Here is a 17,822-nt window from a genome sequence, read left to right as displayed (position 1 = left end):
GTTTTGTCTATGGAGAAAATGACAATAAACCAGTTGTATTTTTTTCCTGCAGCTAGCTCATCCCTTTTTAGTTGGTTTTTGGGTTGTTTTTTTTTCCCCTTCTCACTAGGTTTTACCACTGACTTGACAACCAGAACTGTTTTTTCCACCGTTTGCCATTGATCACTGGCAGATTTTTCCCTGGAGATTCCAAAAATCCCATCCTGGAAAAGGTGTGGTTGACACACATACACCCAAAGGCTCGAGGGAAGGTATTCCACACCTGGATAACTTCCTAAATAAATGACAATCACTTCTGTGTCAGATGTGATGCACTGCCCAGTTTTGTCCTTGTAGAGCTTTGTACAGGGAAGCTTTTAGTGTCACAGTGAACACACACACACACAACTCATGTCACGTGAAAATGGCATGATCACCTACTAAAAATAAAATAAAATTACATGCTAACCTGGCTTGTTACCTGTACTTTATCTGTGACACCCATATTTTATAATACCACAGATGGTTTAGAGCACATCCTAAAAAATGGCACTCACCACTCACCCTTAATTAATTTTCCTGGCATACATGTGGGATGTTTCCACCCCTTCAGCCAGCTTGCCCAATTCACACAAGTTTAGTGCACCTTCAGCATCATTTTTAAGCACTTCATTCAGAATTCCTGTTCCCTCTCTCCTCATTTTGTAACAGTTTGAAGTCACTGGGCAGTTCTGATAAGAGAAAGCACTGAGCTGCTGCAGGGCATTTGAAAAAAAAAAAAAAAAAAAACCAAACCAAAGAACCACTTCATGACTAGCATGGCTTTATTGGAAATTAATCATGCTAAAATCCCATCCTTAACAGGTACAAAAAAATTTCAACAGAAAAGGAGAGGAGGAGAAAAGACTGAATGAAATATTAAGACCAACATGTGAAGACTTAAGCAAAAGATAATATAAAAAAAAAGGCAATGAGGAACATCAATGCAGCATTAAAGATGAGAGTACAGGGCAGATGAGTTACAATACATCCTGCTTCAACACTTCTTATCCGTGTACTTCGTTCAGATTCTGTAACAGTAATGGAAGGCAAAAAGCACCAGACACCTGACTAAAGAAAAAAACAAAACAAAACAAAACCAAGAACAATGGAACACAAAAGTAGGAAAAAGTGAGAGCTGGTAATTTGGGAAGGAGTAATCTAAAATACAGTCACTCAACAGCAACACAACACTTGGAAAAGCTGCTGTGTTAACATGTAGACAATAACATTATTCCACCTCTGTGTAAAGGAGTTTATTCTCCTGGTCTGTAACCTACATACAGTACTGATGAGGTTGCCCTTGGAGGTGTGTGGGGAGACAGCACTGCAGCAGATTCATCAGAGGAGTGGAACAGAAGGAATTTATTTCCATCAAGTCAGAAGGAGCCATGAGGAGGAGGAGGAGGCCGTGTAGCGTAGGGTCAGAGCATCACTGAGCCCTGAGCACGTAATTCCAGCAGTTAGGAACACAACTACAGCTACAGCTTCCTTCTTCCACAAAGCCAAGCCTTCCCCATGGCGAGTCAGAGTGCAGCATTCCCAAGTTTCAGGAGCAAGAGAAGCTGTGAGCAAGAGATCCTAGGAAAAAAAAACCCTGCGCTGCAGAAAGTAATCCCCATTTTGTCTCCCCACAGCTGCCACAGAAAGCATGCGACGTGCTTGACCAGGGGTGGCAGTGCCAGAGAGGGCCACCAAGGACTTTATGATCTAAATTTTGAGTTTTAAAGGCTTTTATTTTATTTTTTAATATCCCCTCTTAAAGTTATGTACAGTCCGACTGTAAACAGTTCGGAGGTTTTGGTGCTTGGAGAAGTGTTGTGCCTGTGACTTTAACAGCACAAAAGACTGTGTGTTGCAGGGTTTGCATAGTTTGTCCTCTCTTGAGCCCAAAGGATAAGGATTTAGTTGAATTTGTGAAAAACAAACTCGGGAAAAGAAAAAAAAATTTAAAAACCTCCCATTTACAGAGGCTTCCCTCCCATACAGCCCCCACATCAAGGGGAGGTGGGGCACAAGAGACCTACAACACAAGTCATGGCTATTTCACAAAGCCTCTCTGTATCAACTTTTATCAGAGGCCTCAGTGAAAACATTAAAAATTCACCAATGCATACACTTCTGCACCTCTGTCCAGGTTGCTGCTTGAGTGGTTAAGTGCCTTTTATTTTTTTTTTAAGAAAATAATTAAAAAAAAAAACCCAAACCAACAATCGTATTTTTACATTATTGCTCTGTTTTACAACAACATTTAATACCATTTGTGGAATCCACTCAGCAACAAAAGGTCAAGTTTCCCCAGAACAAGCTAAAAGCCTAAAAGCATGTTCTGAAGAGCCTACACCAGCTATTTAACAAGAAAAAAAAAACAAAACAAAACAGAGAAGTCGATCGTTTCCATTTAGTTTTCCAAAAAAAAAAAAAAAAACCCCAAAACAAAAAAAAAAAAAAAAAAAAAAAAAAAAAAAAAAAAAAACAACCAAAAAAAGAATCGTTTCAATAAATACCAGAAAACAGCTTCTGAGATGCTCGAGTTCCAGAGAGAGCCGAGGGCAGCAGCAAAGCTTTTGCCAGTCCCAATGCTGCCCCCTTGTTTTCAGTCCAGGGAGATGATGTCAGGAGCGCTGCTGCCTCCGCTGGTGGTGATGACTCCTCCTGCCTCGCCCCTGCTGCTGCTGCTGCTGCTGCTGCTGTTGCTGCTGCTGCTGTTGCTGCTGCTGGAGGAGCTAACGTGAGTGCTGCCCTCCTGCTGACTGGTTGATGTGATGATGCTGCCAGGCGTGCTGCTGCTTGTTAAGGTTGAGGTGAGACTATCCAAAAACATAGGAGGACAGTACTGCTTGAAACAAACAACGAAGAATGAGGAGACCAACTGCACAAGGGAAATGTATGCTCTGAAGATACATCTTCCCTACAACAAGCACAAAAAAACAAACAAAAAAAAAACCACCCAGCCGGGCACAGCCTCCTTAAGGCACCTGCAGCAAGAGTGTTCTGCAAACCAGCAAACAGAGATGGGAACTGTCCTGGTTTGGGCCAGGATAAAGGTGATTTTCTGTCTTGCACTTTTGCTTTCAGCTCAGTCTCTTGTAAGGAGCTGCACTTGCTGAAATGAACAGCAAGGTTCTCAGGCAGTGTCTGCTGCTGGGACTGATCCCACTCCATGGTTATAGTTACTGCTGGAGACTGGTGTGCAGAGCCAAGGGCACTGCTCAGCTCTGAGGAACATTTTGCCCTCCAAGAGGGATAAAGAGGTCCCACCTGCAGCCCTCCTTTAGGGAGGAATGGACAAGACAGATGCCAGAATTGACTAAACAGAGTATTCCATCCCATACACCTCATACTCAGTATAAATTTGAGGGATCACACAGCTGCCTGCCCGTCCTGCCTTTCCTGCTTCCCTTCCTTCACCCAGCATCCTGGGAGGATTCCATCCCTTCCTCTGCCTGTGCTCCTGATCCATGCCAGCCTCAATCTGTGTGTTCCTGCCTCCAGCTCCCAACTGCTGCTGACCCCAGGATTCCAGCCTGGACTTTCCCAGGGCTGCCCTGCAGCCTCGGTGGTGATGTGAGAGTTACTGGGGGAAAAGGGGGAGGAACATGGGATCAATTTTCCTGTATATTTGTATATATTTAGTCATTTTTCCTATTTATCATTACTGTTTCATTAAAGCTGTGTAGTTTAGTTTCCAACCCATCAGTCTCCCTTATTCTCACTCCTTTCTTTATCAGGGAGGAGAGAGAGATTAATAGAGAGCATCTGTCACTTGGTTTAATTGCCAGGGCAGTGTTAAACCCTGACAGGGGCCACAAGCCCTTACCCCTCACCTTCCTCATTGGTTTTTGGTGTTTTTTTTTTAATTTTCTTACGAACTGGTTATCTTGGGCCTTTACTAGCACAACAAGCAACACCACCATGACAACACCATGACCATGAAAAAACCCCCTTAGCACTCAGAGCATGTTCACTGCCCACAGCTGCTGGACACAGTTGCATATTGCAGGCTGCTTTCATCCCAAATTGTAGCAGAAAGGAGTTCAGAGTCACTTCGTGCCCTCAAATGGCAGCAGATGTAACAATCAACATTCCCACAGTTTGCTCCTGCAAGGATACACGTCAGGTCCCAAAGCATTTTAGAAGTGACAAACGGGCCCTGATCAAGTCTGACTCAGAAAACACTAAGCTGAATTTCTTCCACTAAGCCTTCTCTAAGCAGAGCTGAAACATTCCAAACATTCCCAAACAGAACAAGGTTGCCAGGTCTCAAAAGAAAAGGGTAGTAATTCAAGACACCCTCACGTGCACACACAGCACATCCTAATTCCTCTTACCCTGTGGATTCCAACCTTGGGCATGCGTTTGGAACTCAACCTGAACTGCCCAAAGTAGGCAAAATTTCATAGCACTGTACTGCCCCCGCCCCAAAAAAATAAAAATCTCCCACATAAAAACTTCTGTTATTCCTACTTTTGGAAGTTCAGATCCCAAGGTCAGGCACAGAGTATTGCAAGATGCAGTTAAGTGGAAAGAAAAGGAGGAAGCTGACCCTTTGCTTTTACAGCACCAGAAAGTCAACTCTACAGGAGAGTCCTATTCAGAGATGGAAGCAGGGGGTCTGCTCCAGATCCTCTTGTCCCAGTTAGGGAAAAAGCATCCCCCCCCCAACATTTCAAGGCTGTGGCATGAGAGAATTCAGTCACAGAAAGAATCATTCTGCCTAACTCTGCAAAGTTTAAGTTTCCAGGGAGGTAAAAGCACTGCCTGACCTAAGAAGCTTCCATAAAACCCAAAGCCAGTGGGGTTATGGTGTTACATGGGTGGATGATAAAAATCTATCAAAATTCCACCATGAGCCCACTGAATTAATGAAGATCCTTTCTCTATAACTTACTATACAGCTATCAAAACCACCAGAAAAAGCAATCAGTGAAGTTTATTTAAGCCTGACCTGGCCTACAGACTCAGAATATCAACTAGAAGTGTGAGGTACACAATGAGTTGAGTGCTGTGCACACATCTGCCTCAGAAAGGCAAATGATGGATAGAGAGGGAATTTTTCTGCCTGGATTTAGCAGAGTGAGGCTACACTGAACCTTCCCTTCATGCATGATCATCTCCACCTCTTGTTGGGAAAAGGGATTTTCCTGGTCTGTGGCTATGTCTAAGCTAAAGTGGATTGAAGTGATGGACTATGGCATCACTCAAGCAGTATGACACAGAAAACAGACTTGGAAATTAACCCCATAGCAGTTCAGAAACATACCTGTGAATCAACTGGGATTAGGGAAAGGAATTCTAGACCTAGAAAAGAAGAGAAAATAATAAACTGATGAGTCTTTTATCCACAGGCAACAAACTTAAGGAACTTTTTTTTTTTTTTGGTGGTTGTAGAACAGATTCTGCAATTGTTACACAGTTTCTAAATGGAACATACCACTGTGACACCACTCTTGACTACTTCAGGCAGCAGCAAAACGAGTTATCTAGTACAAGTGGCTCTTTTTTTTAAGAATGAGAATGACATAATGATGTATTATTCACTGGATATTGCAGGGTGGTTCAATGTGGTTGCTTAGATGGAGGTTGCCAATTGGAGCTGTTGGTTCACAATGCAAGTTTCACTGCATATTGTACCTGACTTGGCCAAACTGGGACATGAAGAGTGTCATCACATTAAAGATGCTGGAATGAAGTAAAGTCACAACATGCACAAGTCCAAAAACAAGCAGCAGGTCTCTTCCTCCACCCACGGGCAGCCAATAAGGAAACATTTCTAATATCATCCCCGTTTTGTGTCTAGACAAATAAAAGGAATGAAGAAGAGGAGACTACAAGTAGTTCAAGGTATATCCTCTGTGAGCAGTGACAACCAGTGTCTGTCTTATACACCATCAGTGTGTAAGCATTTAGGGCAATTATGAGACCAATGAGAAATTACAGCCCTTTTTTGTTGTTTTTAAATATTGGCCTTGTGTTTGCTATGTCAGAGAGAAATGGTAATAAAACTTACTCCCTCCTTCTCCCCTTACCTCCAAATCTGTTCTGGCCAGTGGCATCTCTCCTCCTCCTCTCCAGTAAAGAACAGTGTTGAAGGAGATTTAAGCTCAGTTGCTTTTAGAAAATTGACAGCTACATTTTTTCTTGCGTTTTCCAGAGTTTCAGTGGACAAAAAACAACAGTTCTAGACTTCCATTCTCTCCTATCCAATTTGGGTAGGCAACTGATTTTTTTTTTATTTTTTTTAAAAAAAAAAGGGAGAAGTGGAGGGAGGGAGCAGTAAGGGAGCCAAAATGGACAAGAGAAACAACAAGGGGAATGATATCCATCCCATTGCCAAACTGGTGCTGAAAGAAGAGGAAAACACCCGGAGATGTTGCAGGGGAGAAATGGAGACAGGCAATGGAGGGGGGGGAGAAGGAAATACAGGAGGCCAAAGTGACACCTGTCACCACAAGTCACCATTTCCTGGGCTCTGGGTTCGTTTACAGCTGGCAAAAAGAACCCCCAGAGTCCCTCTACACAGTGTTCTTTTCAAGGAGCCAGGATAGAAAACAATCAGTATCCCCACCTTTTGTCTGATATTTAGCAGCAGTGTTGAAGAATACATCATAGGCATTTAGGGTATGTCTAGGTAAAGAAAGTCAATAGAGGTCAGCTTACATAATGTAGCTCACCTTAACCTTTTTCATACAGTCTTAGACAGAGCACCACTAGAATCAGCTAGCAGAACATCTCTACAGCTAAGGATGAGGTGAGCCAGTGCCATCACACCTCCAGAGATTAAACAAGCAGCTACTCTCCCTTGCATCTACAGCATGTTACAACCAGATGTTTACACAAAGTCTAACCAAAAACAAGCAAGCAGTGTTTCTGGCTGCTGTTCCCTAGTGCCAATCTGTACCCCAGAAGCAATTCCTTTTTTTTATTTTTTTTTTCTTTTTCACATCACTGTTGTGAACTGCAATCTGAGACTGGAAAGACAACCCTTACTGGGGCCCTTACTGGGCTTGTGTAGACATCACATCAGTGCAATACTGCACGTACATTCTTGTTCCATTAAGAAGAAGAGAAGAGAGAAGAAGAGAGAAGAGAGAAGAGAGAAGAGAGAAGAGAGAAGAGAGAAGAGAGAAGAGAGAAGAGAGAAGAGAGAAGAGAGAAGAGAGAAGAGAGAAGAGAGAAGAGAGAAGAGAGAAGAGAGAAGAGAGAAGAGAGAAGAGAAGAGAAGAGAGAAGAGAGAAAGAGAAGAGAGAAGAGAGAAGAGAGAAGAGAGAAGAGAGAAGAGAGAAGAGAGAAGAGAGAAGAGAGAAGAGAGAAGAGAGAGAAGAGAAGAGAGAAGAGAGAAGAGAGAAGAGAGAAGAGAGAAGAGAGAAGAGAGAAGAGAGAAGAGAGAAGAGAGAAGAGAGAAGAGAGAGAGAAGAAGAGAGAAGAGAGAAGAAGAGAAGAGAGAAGAGAGAAGAGAGAAGAGAGAAGAGAGAAGAAGAAGAAGAGAGAGAGAGAGAAGAGAGAGAGAAGAGAGAGAAGAGAGAAGAGAGAAGAGAGAAGAGAGAAGAGAGAAGAGAGAAGAGAGAAGAGAGAAGAGAGAGAAGAGAGAAGAGAGAAAGAGAGAAGAGAGAAGAGAGAAGAGAGAAGAGAGAAGAGAGAAGAGAGAAAGAGAAGAGAGAAGAGAGAAGAGAGAAGAGAGAAGAGAGAAAGAGAGAAGAGAGAAGAGAGAAGAGAGAAGAAGAAGAGAGAAGAGAGAAGAGAGAAAGAAGAGAGAAGAGAGAAGAGAGAAGAGAGAAGAGAGAAGAGAGAAGAGAGAAGAGAGAAGAGAGAAGAGAGAAGAGAGAAGAGAGAAGAGAGAAGAGAGAAGAGAGAAGAGAGAAGAGAGAAGAGAGAAGAGAGAAGAGAGAAGAGAGAAGAGAGAAGAGAGAAGAGAGAAGAGAGAAGAGAGAAGAGAGAAGAGAGAAGAGAGAAAGAGAGAAGAGAGAGAGAGAGAAGAGAGAAGAGAGAAGAGAGAAGAGAGAAGAGAGAAGAGAGAAGAGAGAAGAGAGAAGAGAGAAGAGAAGAGAAGAGAAAAGAAAAGAAAAGAAAAGAAAAGACGATCCATTCTCCAATTTTTTTACCCACCCCACAAATTAATAAGGCTGCCAGAACACACATTAAAAACTAACCACCACCTACCTGGCAAGTCTGATGAAATGCTGGACATTGGTGGATGATGGAATGGTACTGGGTAGTCTGTTAATGAAGGAGGAAGAGCAGCAGCATCGACTGTGGTCACACTGGGCACTCTGACAGTAGATGGCTGGTACATGAGAACCCTGTTTGAAACAGCACAGGGAGAATTACAAACAACCTAACTAGTTACAGAGAAGTTATGCACTGCTGTGCACTCTCAATCACAAGGTCACTCTTGTGACAGGACAACTGCAGTGTGGCCACTCACTACACCACAGTCCACTCCTGATTTCCTCTTTCAAGGCAGTCTTCACAATAACCTATCTTGGCTCTCAGCAGCAGCTGTGACATTAAGAGCAAGTTGGCACCAAAGCAAAATAACAGCTCTGGAGTCATTTAGAACAATCTACCACTTGGGGACAGAAATGGGAGACCTGTCTCTTGTGGAGGACCCTAGAGGGGGGAATGTGTAGAGCCAGGAGGAGAGCACTCATTTCAGTTTCTCAACTCATTTCAGTTTCTCCACAGAACTGTTCATGGTGCTCACCTGTCAGACCCAGAGCACCACTGACCATAACCCAGTCCCTGGAACACGGGTGACACACATGGGAGTTACACATCACACACACCTGGACTCACAGCCTGAGCCCCACACTGTAAGGTCACCTCTCCAGGAACAGGCCACCAGGGAAAAACCCTTCTACAGACCCACCTGCTGCCCCACTGCTGGTAAAGATGGGGCCACAGATGTTCAGAGCACCATCCATGTGCAAAAAAATACCCCACAAAACCCAGGTCAGGTGGAAACACAAAGAAGTCTTGCTCTCAGATGCTTCATTTTGCTCCCTCCAGCCCACCAGAATTATCCACTCAGAGCATTTATGCTACTTCTGATTTCTGAAGCTTGGATTGCAGACCAATCTTCCGAACTGGAAAACATTAGGCTCTCATAAGCTGAGAGGTCATAAGAGGGTCATAAGACCCTTCCCAAGCACCTCTTACACTCCAGACTGTAGGAAGACAACCCCACAGTTCTGCCAAATCTAGCCCCCAGGTACCATTGCTCACCAGAGGGAAGCCTGTTACCCCAAAGACTGGCCTTGATTTGGGTCTGAGGAAGCAGAACATGCCACTCCCAAGCCCAAACAATAAGGAAAATTCATTGGTCACAGATAGACAAGAGAACTCAGCCTTTCTGCCAACTATGGTTGCAGGCAAACACCTCAGACAAACACAGGCACAAGTCCTGGGGACTTCTAAAGCTTCAAGAGATTTTTTTTTTTTTTGTGGCTATCATTTTCTAAAGAAAAAAAGTAAGAAAAAAGGCAAGCCTCTTGCAGAAGGACTCTTTTACTGTCCTCATGAAAAGCAACAGCACTTCAAGTACCACTGCTGGAAGCTGTTGAAGCTGACCAGCTATTTGCTCAGGGATCACACATTATCTGAGGATTAGAGACACAGTACTGCTGCTCATTACTTCCAGCCAAAGAGAAGAGGTTTTGTTTTGTTCCTAGTGTTTTCAGTTCAAGACACGAGCCACCAGGCCGACACAGACCTCACATGCAGCAGCACTTACAAGCAATTACTGAAAGCTGGTGTTTGGAATCACCTCCTGGAGCAGGGCCCAACCTGTGCCCCCCTCTACCCCTTCAGGTCTCCTGCACCCTACAAGCCAAGGGCAAGAACTTTATGGAAGCCACAAACAGTAAGTGCAGCCAAGCTGCACAGGCTGGGACAGACAGAAGGTGACAGTAAAGCAGGGGATTAAGCCTATGGCTGAAGTCAGGCATGACTACAAAGATGGAGCAGCTGACAGAGGATTTGAAGTCACTGCTGGTGCTAAGGAAGGTGCAGCAGTGTCCATCCACTCCAGAGTTTAACAGAGAGATGGAGGAAAAGCTGCTCTTGATTCCCAACAGCCAAATGTTTCCATTCCAAGACTGACAGGATGGATGAAACATGCAGCCTAGTTTCCTGGGCTCTGAGAGAAAAGCCCTTAAGATGACACTAACGAGCAAGAATGCAAAGCTCCTCCATTTGGCATAATCTGCTTTCCCAGGAGAATCCTGTCTGTTAGCTTAGCCAGCTTCCTTTTCTGTGGAGAAATATCAAACACAACAACAGTCAGCTCAAGTCTTTTGTGAGATGCAGAACTACTTAAGTGTTTTTCCTGGGCAAAGGTACCTTATCAACACACCCTTCTGCAAGGAGAGGCCTAGAAATTATCCTCTGGAAGGTGTGGAGCTGGATCCCGAAGAGAGATTACAAGTCCATTTGTCTATCAGTTTATCTGAGACATACAACAAATCACAACAACCAACATTAAAATTGACAAACCCTTTAGTTGGGCTTCCTTGTGTTTCGGACATAAATATGCACTTCCTTTTGGCAGGAGGATCTTCCTCTTCATCAGAAGAGCTTTCTATAGTCAAGTCAATAACGTCGACTTTCTTCTTGCTGACTTCGCTGGCCACTGCCACAGAGCAGGGTTTGCTAACAACACTGGAGCCTGAAACAGAAAATAAAATATCACTGCTTTTTAAAGGCTACTGACATCAGCGGTTTCTATGTGCAACAGAACCAGGAACTCAAATCCTGTCTTAGATCATCTTCCTGGCAGCCACAGAGAATGCTACAGGCCAGGAACAGTTTTTATGAGTGTTGTGTTGAGAATATTAAAGCACGAGCTTTAATTTTCACTCGTCAGTTTGAGGACCTAAAACAAGAGCAACCTTTCATTTTCTTAACACCTATTTTCTTAACAGCAAAGACAAAGCCCCAAAATTATACTTTTAGATGTATGACCCTTTCTTTTGAGTTTAAGGGACAAGAAGGTTAGCAAACAAACATCAACATCCATACAGATTATCCAGAAGCTACTGCTAAGTTTCCATGGGGTTTTTTGTTGACTTGCAGCCAGGACCCAGGTGTACATACTTTCTATTTTGGTACACTGTGGACCTGAGACTTTCACAGCTTCTTTCTTTGGCCTCATGGGGCACCAGGAGCCATCTTCTTGAAACTTGATCTCGTCCACATCTGAACATTCATTAAGGATTTCCATGAAGAGCCTGAAAAATAAAGCTGAGTGAAAAAGCTGGGTTTTTTTATTCCAAGTGACATCTTTTTACTCTAAGTGAAAAGAAGACACGGTTGAAAAGAGCATTATGATCACCTTTGACCCACTGCATGTTCTCTCATTGCCATTTATCTTATCTGAGAGCCTGCGACTGAAGACTTTACAGTCAGGCATCAAAACCTAAGAGTATCCCAAGCAACCCATACTCCACCCCAGCTTGCAACAATCCACAGATTTCCACAGAATCAGAAATCATTGCCCTCTGATTCAAGTCTGGCACTCATTTTAAAGTTAACAGCTCCAGGGACAGGGTGGTGTAAAAGAAAGGCCTACCCTTGGATGTCACATTTGGATTTCTTCAAAGGGAATACACTGATGCTCAAGAGTTAGAGGAGGAGTTAAGGAGATAAATCTACTTAGTTGATAGGAGATAATCAAATAAGTTGGTAGGAGATAATACTTAGTTGATTACATGGGAATAGAAACTAGAAGATTCTAAAGGCTCCTCCCTGTTTCAAGTATGTTGATGAAGAAAGGAGCATGAAATAGCTCAACCTCAAGTCACAAAAGGAGCTACCAAGTACATCCTAAGAAATTTTAAGTAACTGTGTAATCTGCAAAGCCAGTCACTTACCCATCTAGTATTAGGCTCTCATAAGCTGCCTTTTTGTCACAGACAGGGCAGATCCAGGTGGGCTTCTTTTCATTCATTTGAAGATAAAGAGCAGCATCAAAACATTGCAGGTGTGTGCAAGTAACAGCCCGGCATGGGATTGTCAGTCTCATTTTTCCCAGCTGCAGGAGATGCATTTAAAGAGAATGTCAAGAAAAGAAAACAGTGAAGCAGGCCTGGGTGGCTAACAATGGAATCAGAGGCAGTCAGTGAAGTGACCATCTCCTCTCACTACAGAGGTGCTCAGGTAGCTGCAGGCAAATCCACCCCATCATAGAAGGGATAGTGCAGTAAAAAGGAACAAATAAAGACACCCTCAAAGTCTCCACAGAGCTGAAAACAGTCAGGAATATTTCTCTCGTGCAGTGAGACCTGCAGTGTTATTTCTAGGATTTTATTTTTATTAGAAGACTTACTGAAGCACCCACTTCTATGATTTTCCCTTAGCCATATACTTCAAGGGTTTTATTACAGACTCGGAATGGTGTAATACACATTTTAACATTTATCTTTACAAAAGCCAGTGAAATTTCTAAAGTGGAGCCTTTTAAAACCAGCCCAAGTGTACACCAGAGATGAAAATAGAAATCTGTATACAGTAATTTCCAGCCATACTTACAGGACACATCAGAGATACCCGCAGACTAGTTGTGGCAATTTCACTATCAGGATCTGCAGTTAGTTTCTCTTTAACTATTAAAATAAATTAAGAAGTTATACACAGACATCATTATTTAAAATGCTGATCTTGATTTGCTAATACATCTGCTTTAGTTGCAGCTATCAAAAAAGAAAAGAAAAAAAAAAGTATCTATGAAGAAAGTTCACAGCAAATAACAAACCAAAAATAGGAGCTGCTCTACTTTTGGGCACCTGGCAAACACAGTGCACCTTGAGATTGTTTGATGGGGAACAGATGCACTAAAAGCCACAATGCTTAGTGAAGCAACCTCAGCCCAACATGCCAAGAAATAAATAAGCATCCACTGAGTGAGGTACCAAGACATTTACCAGGATGTTAAAGCATCACTTGCAAGTGAAGAGGACCAATGTTTAGGACACCTATCTGCACCTCAGCCTCCCAGTAAGTGTTACTCATGGCATTCCCACAGAATATTCCAGTTGGGTCTCCAGGTGTGCCTCCCTACCACAGAGGGACCCTCACTGAACAATGTGCACCATGCCCCAGCAGCAGCAAAGGGAACCCTCTGACACTCTGGGCACAGAATTTCTTTTTTAAAAGCTCCAAACCCTCAAGTTTTATTATTTCTAGTTTTAAAGAGCCACCAACCACCCTTAAAAATACAGCCAGGATAAATTAATTTGACTTACTTAGTGCTCTGGAATGATCAGGGTTTCTGATACCTTTCATTTTTAACCTCTGCAAGAGCATAGCTGAAGTCAGCTGACGGACGAGATACACGGACATGGAGTAGTTCTACAAAAGAGTGATCAGAGATGAAATATTGATTCAAAACAGCATTTCCACTGCAACAATAGAATACAACTTTGTGCTAGCTGTAGCCTGTGAAACACATGCCATTTTTTTTTCTTGGTATTTATGAAAAGCAGTGACAGATGACTTCATTACTGTGAAGGAGGGGTCCAATACTCTGCTGGAATGAATTCTCCTGCCAAGCAATGGCCAATTGTCCTGCTCCAGTTGTAACTTAATAAGAATAATTCCACAACCAAGAGACCAACTAGGGTCTTTTCTGGGAAAAATTAGACTGGTGACACACTGCTTTGTCCAGGCAGTCTTTAAAAATTTCTCATGTTTGTCTCCTAAATCCTTCCCTTTGTTTCAGAGTCAATCTGTTAGCAGGGTGCTCACAGAATCAGGTGAGAAAAGATGAATAAGCTTTCAGGTGCAAAAAAACAGCACCTTCAAATGGCACACAGCTGCACCCACTTCCTTGTACCTTTCACTTTAGCTTGCTCTGCACTTTTAGGCCAAGCCTCATTACACCATCTCCACTCCTCTGAGGCTGGCTTTGTTCCATAGCATTTAAAGCTCTTCCCTAATTCACATCAGTTGCCAGCTCCTTTTGTGCAGGGCTCACTCTCCCCTCAAGGTCAGTAAGGAGGAGGAAATTCTGCAAGTCCCACTACTGCAGAATAATAATGGTTTCATCTGTATAACAAACACAGCCTGCAGCCTCTTTATTTCCACTGCCTGCCAGCTGCCTTCTTCTGGCTCCTGCACTGCCCAGGTACAGCACAGGCATTTTAAACAAAAGCATCCACTGCCCTGCTGCTCCTTTACCACTTAGAGGAAAACCAACTCCTACATAGAAGAGAAGATGAAGTTATTTAAATGCAGAAGACGACATGAAGTAAGCTGTTTTTTGTTGGTGCACAGCACCAACATGAAACCAGAGAACTCTCTTTGCTTCTCAGGGCAAGGGGGAATTCTGGAACAACCTCCAATACTTTTCTTCCATGAGAGTATATTTTGGCAGACATGAGTGAGGAAGAAAGCAGGGATCAGCAGCAGAGGCCAACACCACATAAAACTCTGCAGTCACTTCAGGATTCGTGTGCTTTAGGATTGGGCAGCAACAGCTTAGATCTTTCCCTTTGCCTCTGCTTTAGAAAGAAAACTTACACTGCCTTCCTTCTATTTTCTGAGCACTGGCATTTCCTTTCTGTAATTTTAATTGGTGTATAATACTGGAATCTCACTTTGAAACTTATGGTGTCAATGGCCCAGACTTTAACTTAAAAAAAAAAAAAAGCCAAAAGAGGTAAGATACCTTGGGAACTGAATCCAGTAGGATTTACACAACTAGACACAGACAGTTCTTGACTTACCAACAACTGAAGGAGAAGTATTCAGCCTCCCTCACCCTCCCTTCTTTCCTAAGGAAATCCACAGGGAGACATTTCTAAACAGCCCCACAGCCAGTTTAAAGGCCAACTCCTTTTAAACTATGATTAACAACTGCAGGCATCACATCCCCTTTATCTCCTGCCACCTGAAGTCTAGCCTGCTTTTCCCCCACTGCAGCTATCCAATGCAGTTTAGACTTGCTTTACGAAGAGGCTTGGATTTTGATTTTTTTTTTGTTTCCCAGCTCTCCATCCATCCCCACACTCTGTCACTTCCCCCTCACTGTCACCCAAACTTCCACAATACTTTTCCCTGGCAAGAAAAAAGACACATTGCTCAAATACCCTGCGTTACAAACACATGCATGCCACACAACTACAGTCCAGCCAAGCATGGTTCAGATGTGTCAAGCCCAGAAACAGCTGACACCACCACTATGACACCTCCCCAGTAAACCCTTCCAGGTAATCTGCCACTTAAGAGCTTTCTAAGCTCAAACTTCCAACAATTTTCTGGTTTACTTGTAAATACAACCTAAAATTGACTCCTAAAGAGTTTTCATGTTAAAAAAAAAAAAAAAAAGAGGTCTGAAAAAAAGAGATGGGGATACCCACTAGCCAGTTCTTCCCATGGAATAAAAATTGTTTTTTTAACAATACTTAGTATTGTTAAATACTATTTATAGTATTTATAAGGGTATAGTATTACACATGGAAAGCAAATGCTTGTCTCCACCCCCATGGTCTCAGCATCTCTAGTTAGTTCGAAAAACCTTCTCCAATGGGGAGCTACAACAGACACTGAGGAACATGCCTCAGAATAGATGGCTAAATAGTTTCACCTTTCACACCATCAGGCTGTAAAGAAGAAAGCCAGGTTTTCCTTTTTTAATTTAGTCATGTCTGAACTGTTTTCTACCATTTACAGAACACAAAAGACTCTTGTTACAAAACCAGCAGGCTTTCTAATGCAAATTCTGTGAGGAAGTCTTTGGTCATCTGTATGCAAATCTTATGTAGGTTACTGTGAACTACCACATTCTAGAGTCAGCTTCACTTCCTGGCACTGATAACATGTTCATGCTGAACACTTGCTGCTGTATGCCTTGCCAGCACCAGTGGGGGAGAAGGAATGCTGGACACGTCCTACATAACACAAAGTTTACCTTTCCAATCTCAGAAGCCCAGGAAATGGAAATCTGGTTTGGCACTGCTGACGACAGCCTCACCAGAGATGTTATATTCAAGGGACGCCCAGGTCGCTTCTGCTCAATGCCATTTTTTGGTGGTGGAGCATATCCCTGTGGGAAGAGAGGAGAAGAAAAGTGTTACCAAGTCTCCCTGCTGTACTCCTGACACCTGCTAAAACTGACTCACAGCTTTTTAAAAGATCTACAGGAAGCAGGTAAACCTAGGGGTTCTCCAGACCAGACACCAAATACAACAACTACTTTGAGAAATATCAGTCTCATACCACAGATCAGGCACAATTTTAAAACTTTTTTAAAAAGTGGTTTGATACAAGTGCTGAAGAGAATGCAGGTTTGGTTCAGGTAAGCTGACTGGAAAAGTAAAAAGTAATAATGCTTTATCTGCTTTTTTCACCATCCCATGGAAAGAGTGGAACACCACAAGGTTACAACCTTAGTGACAAACACAGCAAGTCATGAAGAGTTAAATGCCATGTTTCCCACCTAGAAAACATTTCACTGATTCTAGTTAGGAAACAAGAACACCCCTCTTTGAAGAGCTCCACATCTCCTTGCTGCCTGCTTTGCCTTGCACCAACTACACCCTTCCCTAATTAGTGACAGGTTGTCACCTGGCACAGATTGCCCAGAGAAGCTGTGGCTGCCCCCTCCCTGGAGGTGTTGAAGGCCAGGTTGGATGAGGCTTGGAGCATCCTTGTCTGGATGAGAGGTGTCCCTGGGCATGGCAGGGAGCTTGGAGGAGATGAGCTCTGAGCTCCCTTCCAACCTCAGCCATTCCATGATTTTCATCAATTGTAGAATTTCAAGCACACAGACCACGCTCTGGGGATGAGAGGTGCAGACAGCACTGACTATGAAAGGACTTAGGGCAAGAGATAAGAGAAAGAAGAATATTAAACTGAAAGAGGAGAGATTTAGATGAGATATTAAGAGGAAGTTCTTCACTGTGAGGTGGTGAGACACTGGTCCTGTGGCTTCCCCCAGCCTGGAGGTGTTCAAGGCCAGGTTGGATGAGGCTTGGAGCATCCTTGTCTGGATGAGAGGTGTCCCTGGGCATGGCAGGGAGCTTGGAGGAGATGAGCTCTGAGCTCCCTTCCAACCTCAGCCATCCTGTGACTGTATGGTCTGTGCCCTGCCAAGGCTGTACAGGGAATATTGGCTGTGTTTAAAAACTAAGTGTTTGCTGTTGTCTGCAGAAGCAAAACAAGCTAGGTATTATCTGCTCAGCTTTCATAAAGAATTTGATAACCTGGACAGCTTCTCCCTGTGGCTGTATTTCCTACCTGATGTTTGTGAGTTGAATCAGGAGTCATTGGGTTCCCTTTTGCTTCCAGGCAAGCACAGTCTCCAGCATCTCATTCACCTCACCCTGTGTCTGTCACTATGAAAACAAGACAGTCTGCAGCAGCACCTCAAGAGAATCTCTTGGAGCTCACACAGACAGCCTGCAGTCCACTCATCTCAAAAACTCACCCACTGGCACCAGAAGAATGCCAATAAAAGACTGCAGCCCCACATCTTGCAGGGAACTGACTGCCAGATTGCTGCACATGAAACTCTCCCAGAAATGGTGAGCTGGAAAAACGCCTTTTTTATCTGCAGAACTGCAAAAATATTCAGAGCCTGGTGCTTGGGAAGTTACTTTAAAGGATGCTAAGTCTGAAAATTAAAAAAATAAAAATAAAAGAGGAAAAAACAGCTCCACTCACTAGCCAAGTATACCACGGGATAACTAATCCAGGGAGGACTTGATAGTTGTCAGAGCATTCCCTAGGTTTCCAAAGCTGCTCTGTAAGCTGCCACATGTTTCCTCTGACAACCCTGTCTGTGCCTCATGACTGCCTCTTGCTAA

At 43.3% G+C, this 17,822-nt stretch overlaps 1 protein-coding gene across 9 annotated transcripts in view; it reads right to left on the bottom strand.

The window, feature by feature from the left end:
• Positions 1-783: 783 nt before the first annotated feature.
• PIAS2 (protein inhibitor of activated STAT 2) overlaps positions 784-17,822 on the bottom strand; it is a 35,062-nt gene continuing 18,023 nt past the window's right edge. For 3 of the 9 annotated variants that reach the window (XM_030467421.1, XM_030467423.1, XM_030467425.1), the window contains exons 6-14: positions 15,926-16,060; positions 13,260-13,365; positions 12,547-12,620; positions 11,889-12,049; positions 11,113-11,246; positions 10,513-10,684; positions 8,179-8,318; positions 5,282-5,319; positions 784-2,857 (exon numbers count right to left, since the gene is read on the bottom strand). In XM_030467421.1, coding sequence (XP_030323281.1) covers positions 2,615-2,857; positions 5,282-5,319; positions 8,179-8,318; positions 10,513-10,684; positions 11,113-11,246; positions 11,889-12,049; positions 12,547-12,620; positions 13,260-13,365; positions 15,926-16,060 — 1,203 coding nt within the window. In that variant the 3' untranslated portion in view covers positions 784-2,614. Of the gene's footprint in view, positions 2,858-5,281; positions 5,320-5,652; positions 5,815-6,586; positions 6,646-8,178; positions 8,319-10,512; positions 10,685-11,112; positions 11,247-11,888; positions 12,050-12,546; positions 12,621-13,259; positions 13,366-15,925; positions 16,061-17,822 lie in introns of all 9 variants that reach the window. The other 6 variants (XR_003988672.1, XR_003988675.1, XR_003988673.1 and 3 more) reach the window with 6 other exon arrangements.

This window comes from Calypte anna, chromosome Z (genome assembly GCF_003957555.1).
Source record: "Calypte anna isolate BGI_N300 chromosome Z, bCalAnn1_v1.p, whole genome shotgun sequence".
Taxonomy (NCBI): domain Eukaryota; kingdom Metazoa; phylum Chordata; class Aves; order Apodiformes; family Trochilidae; genus Calypte; species Calypte anna.
The sequence above is the reverse complement of the archived record's forward strand: the minus strand, read 5'-3'. Positions and strand labels throughout refer to the sequence as shown.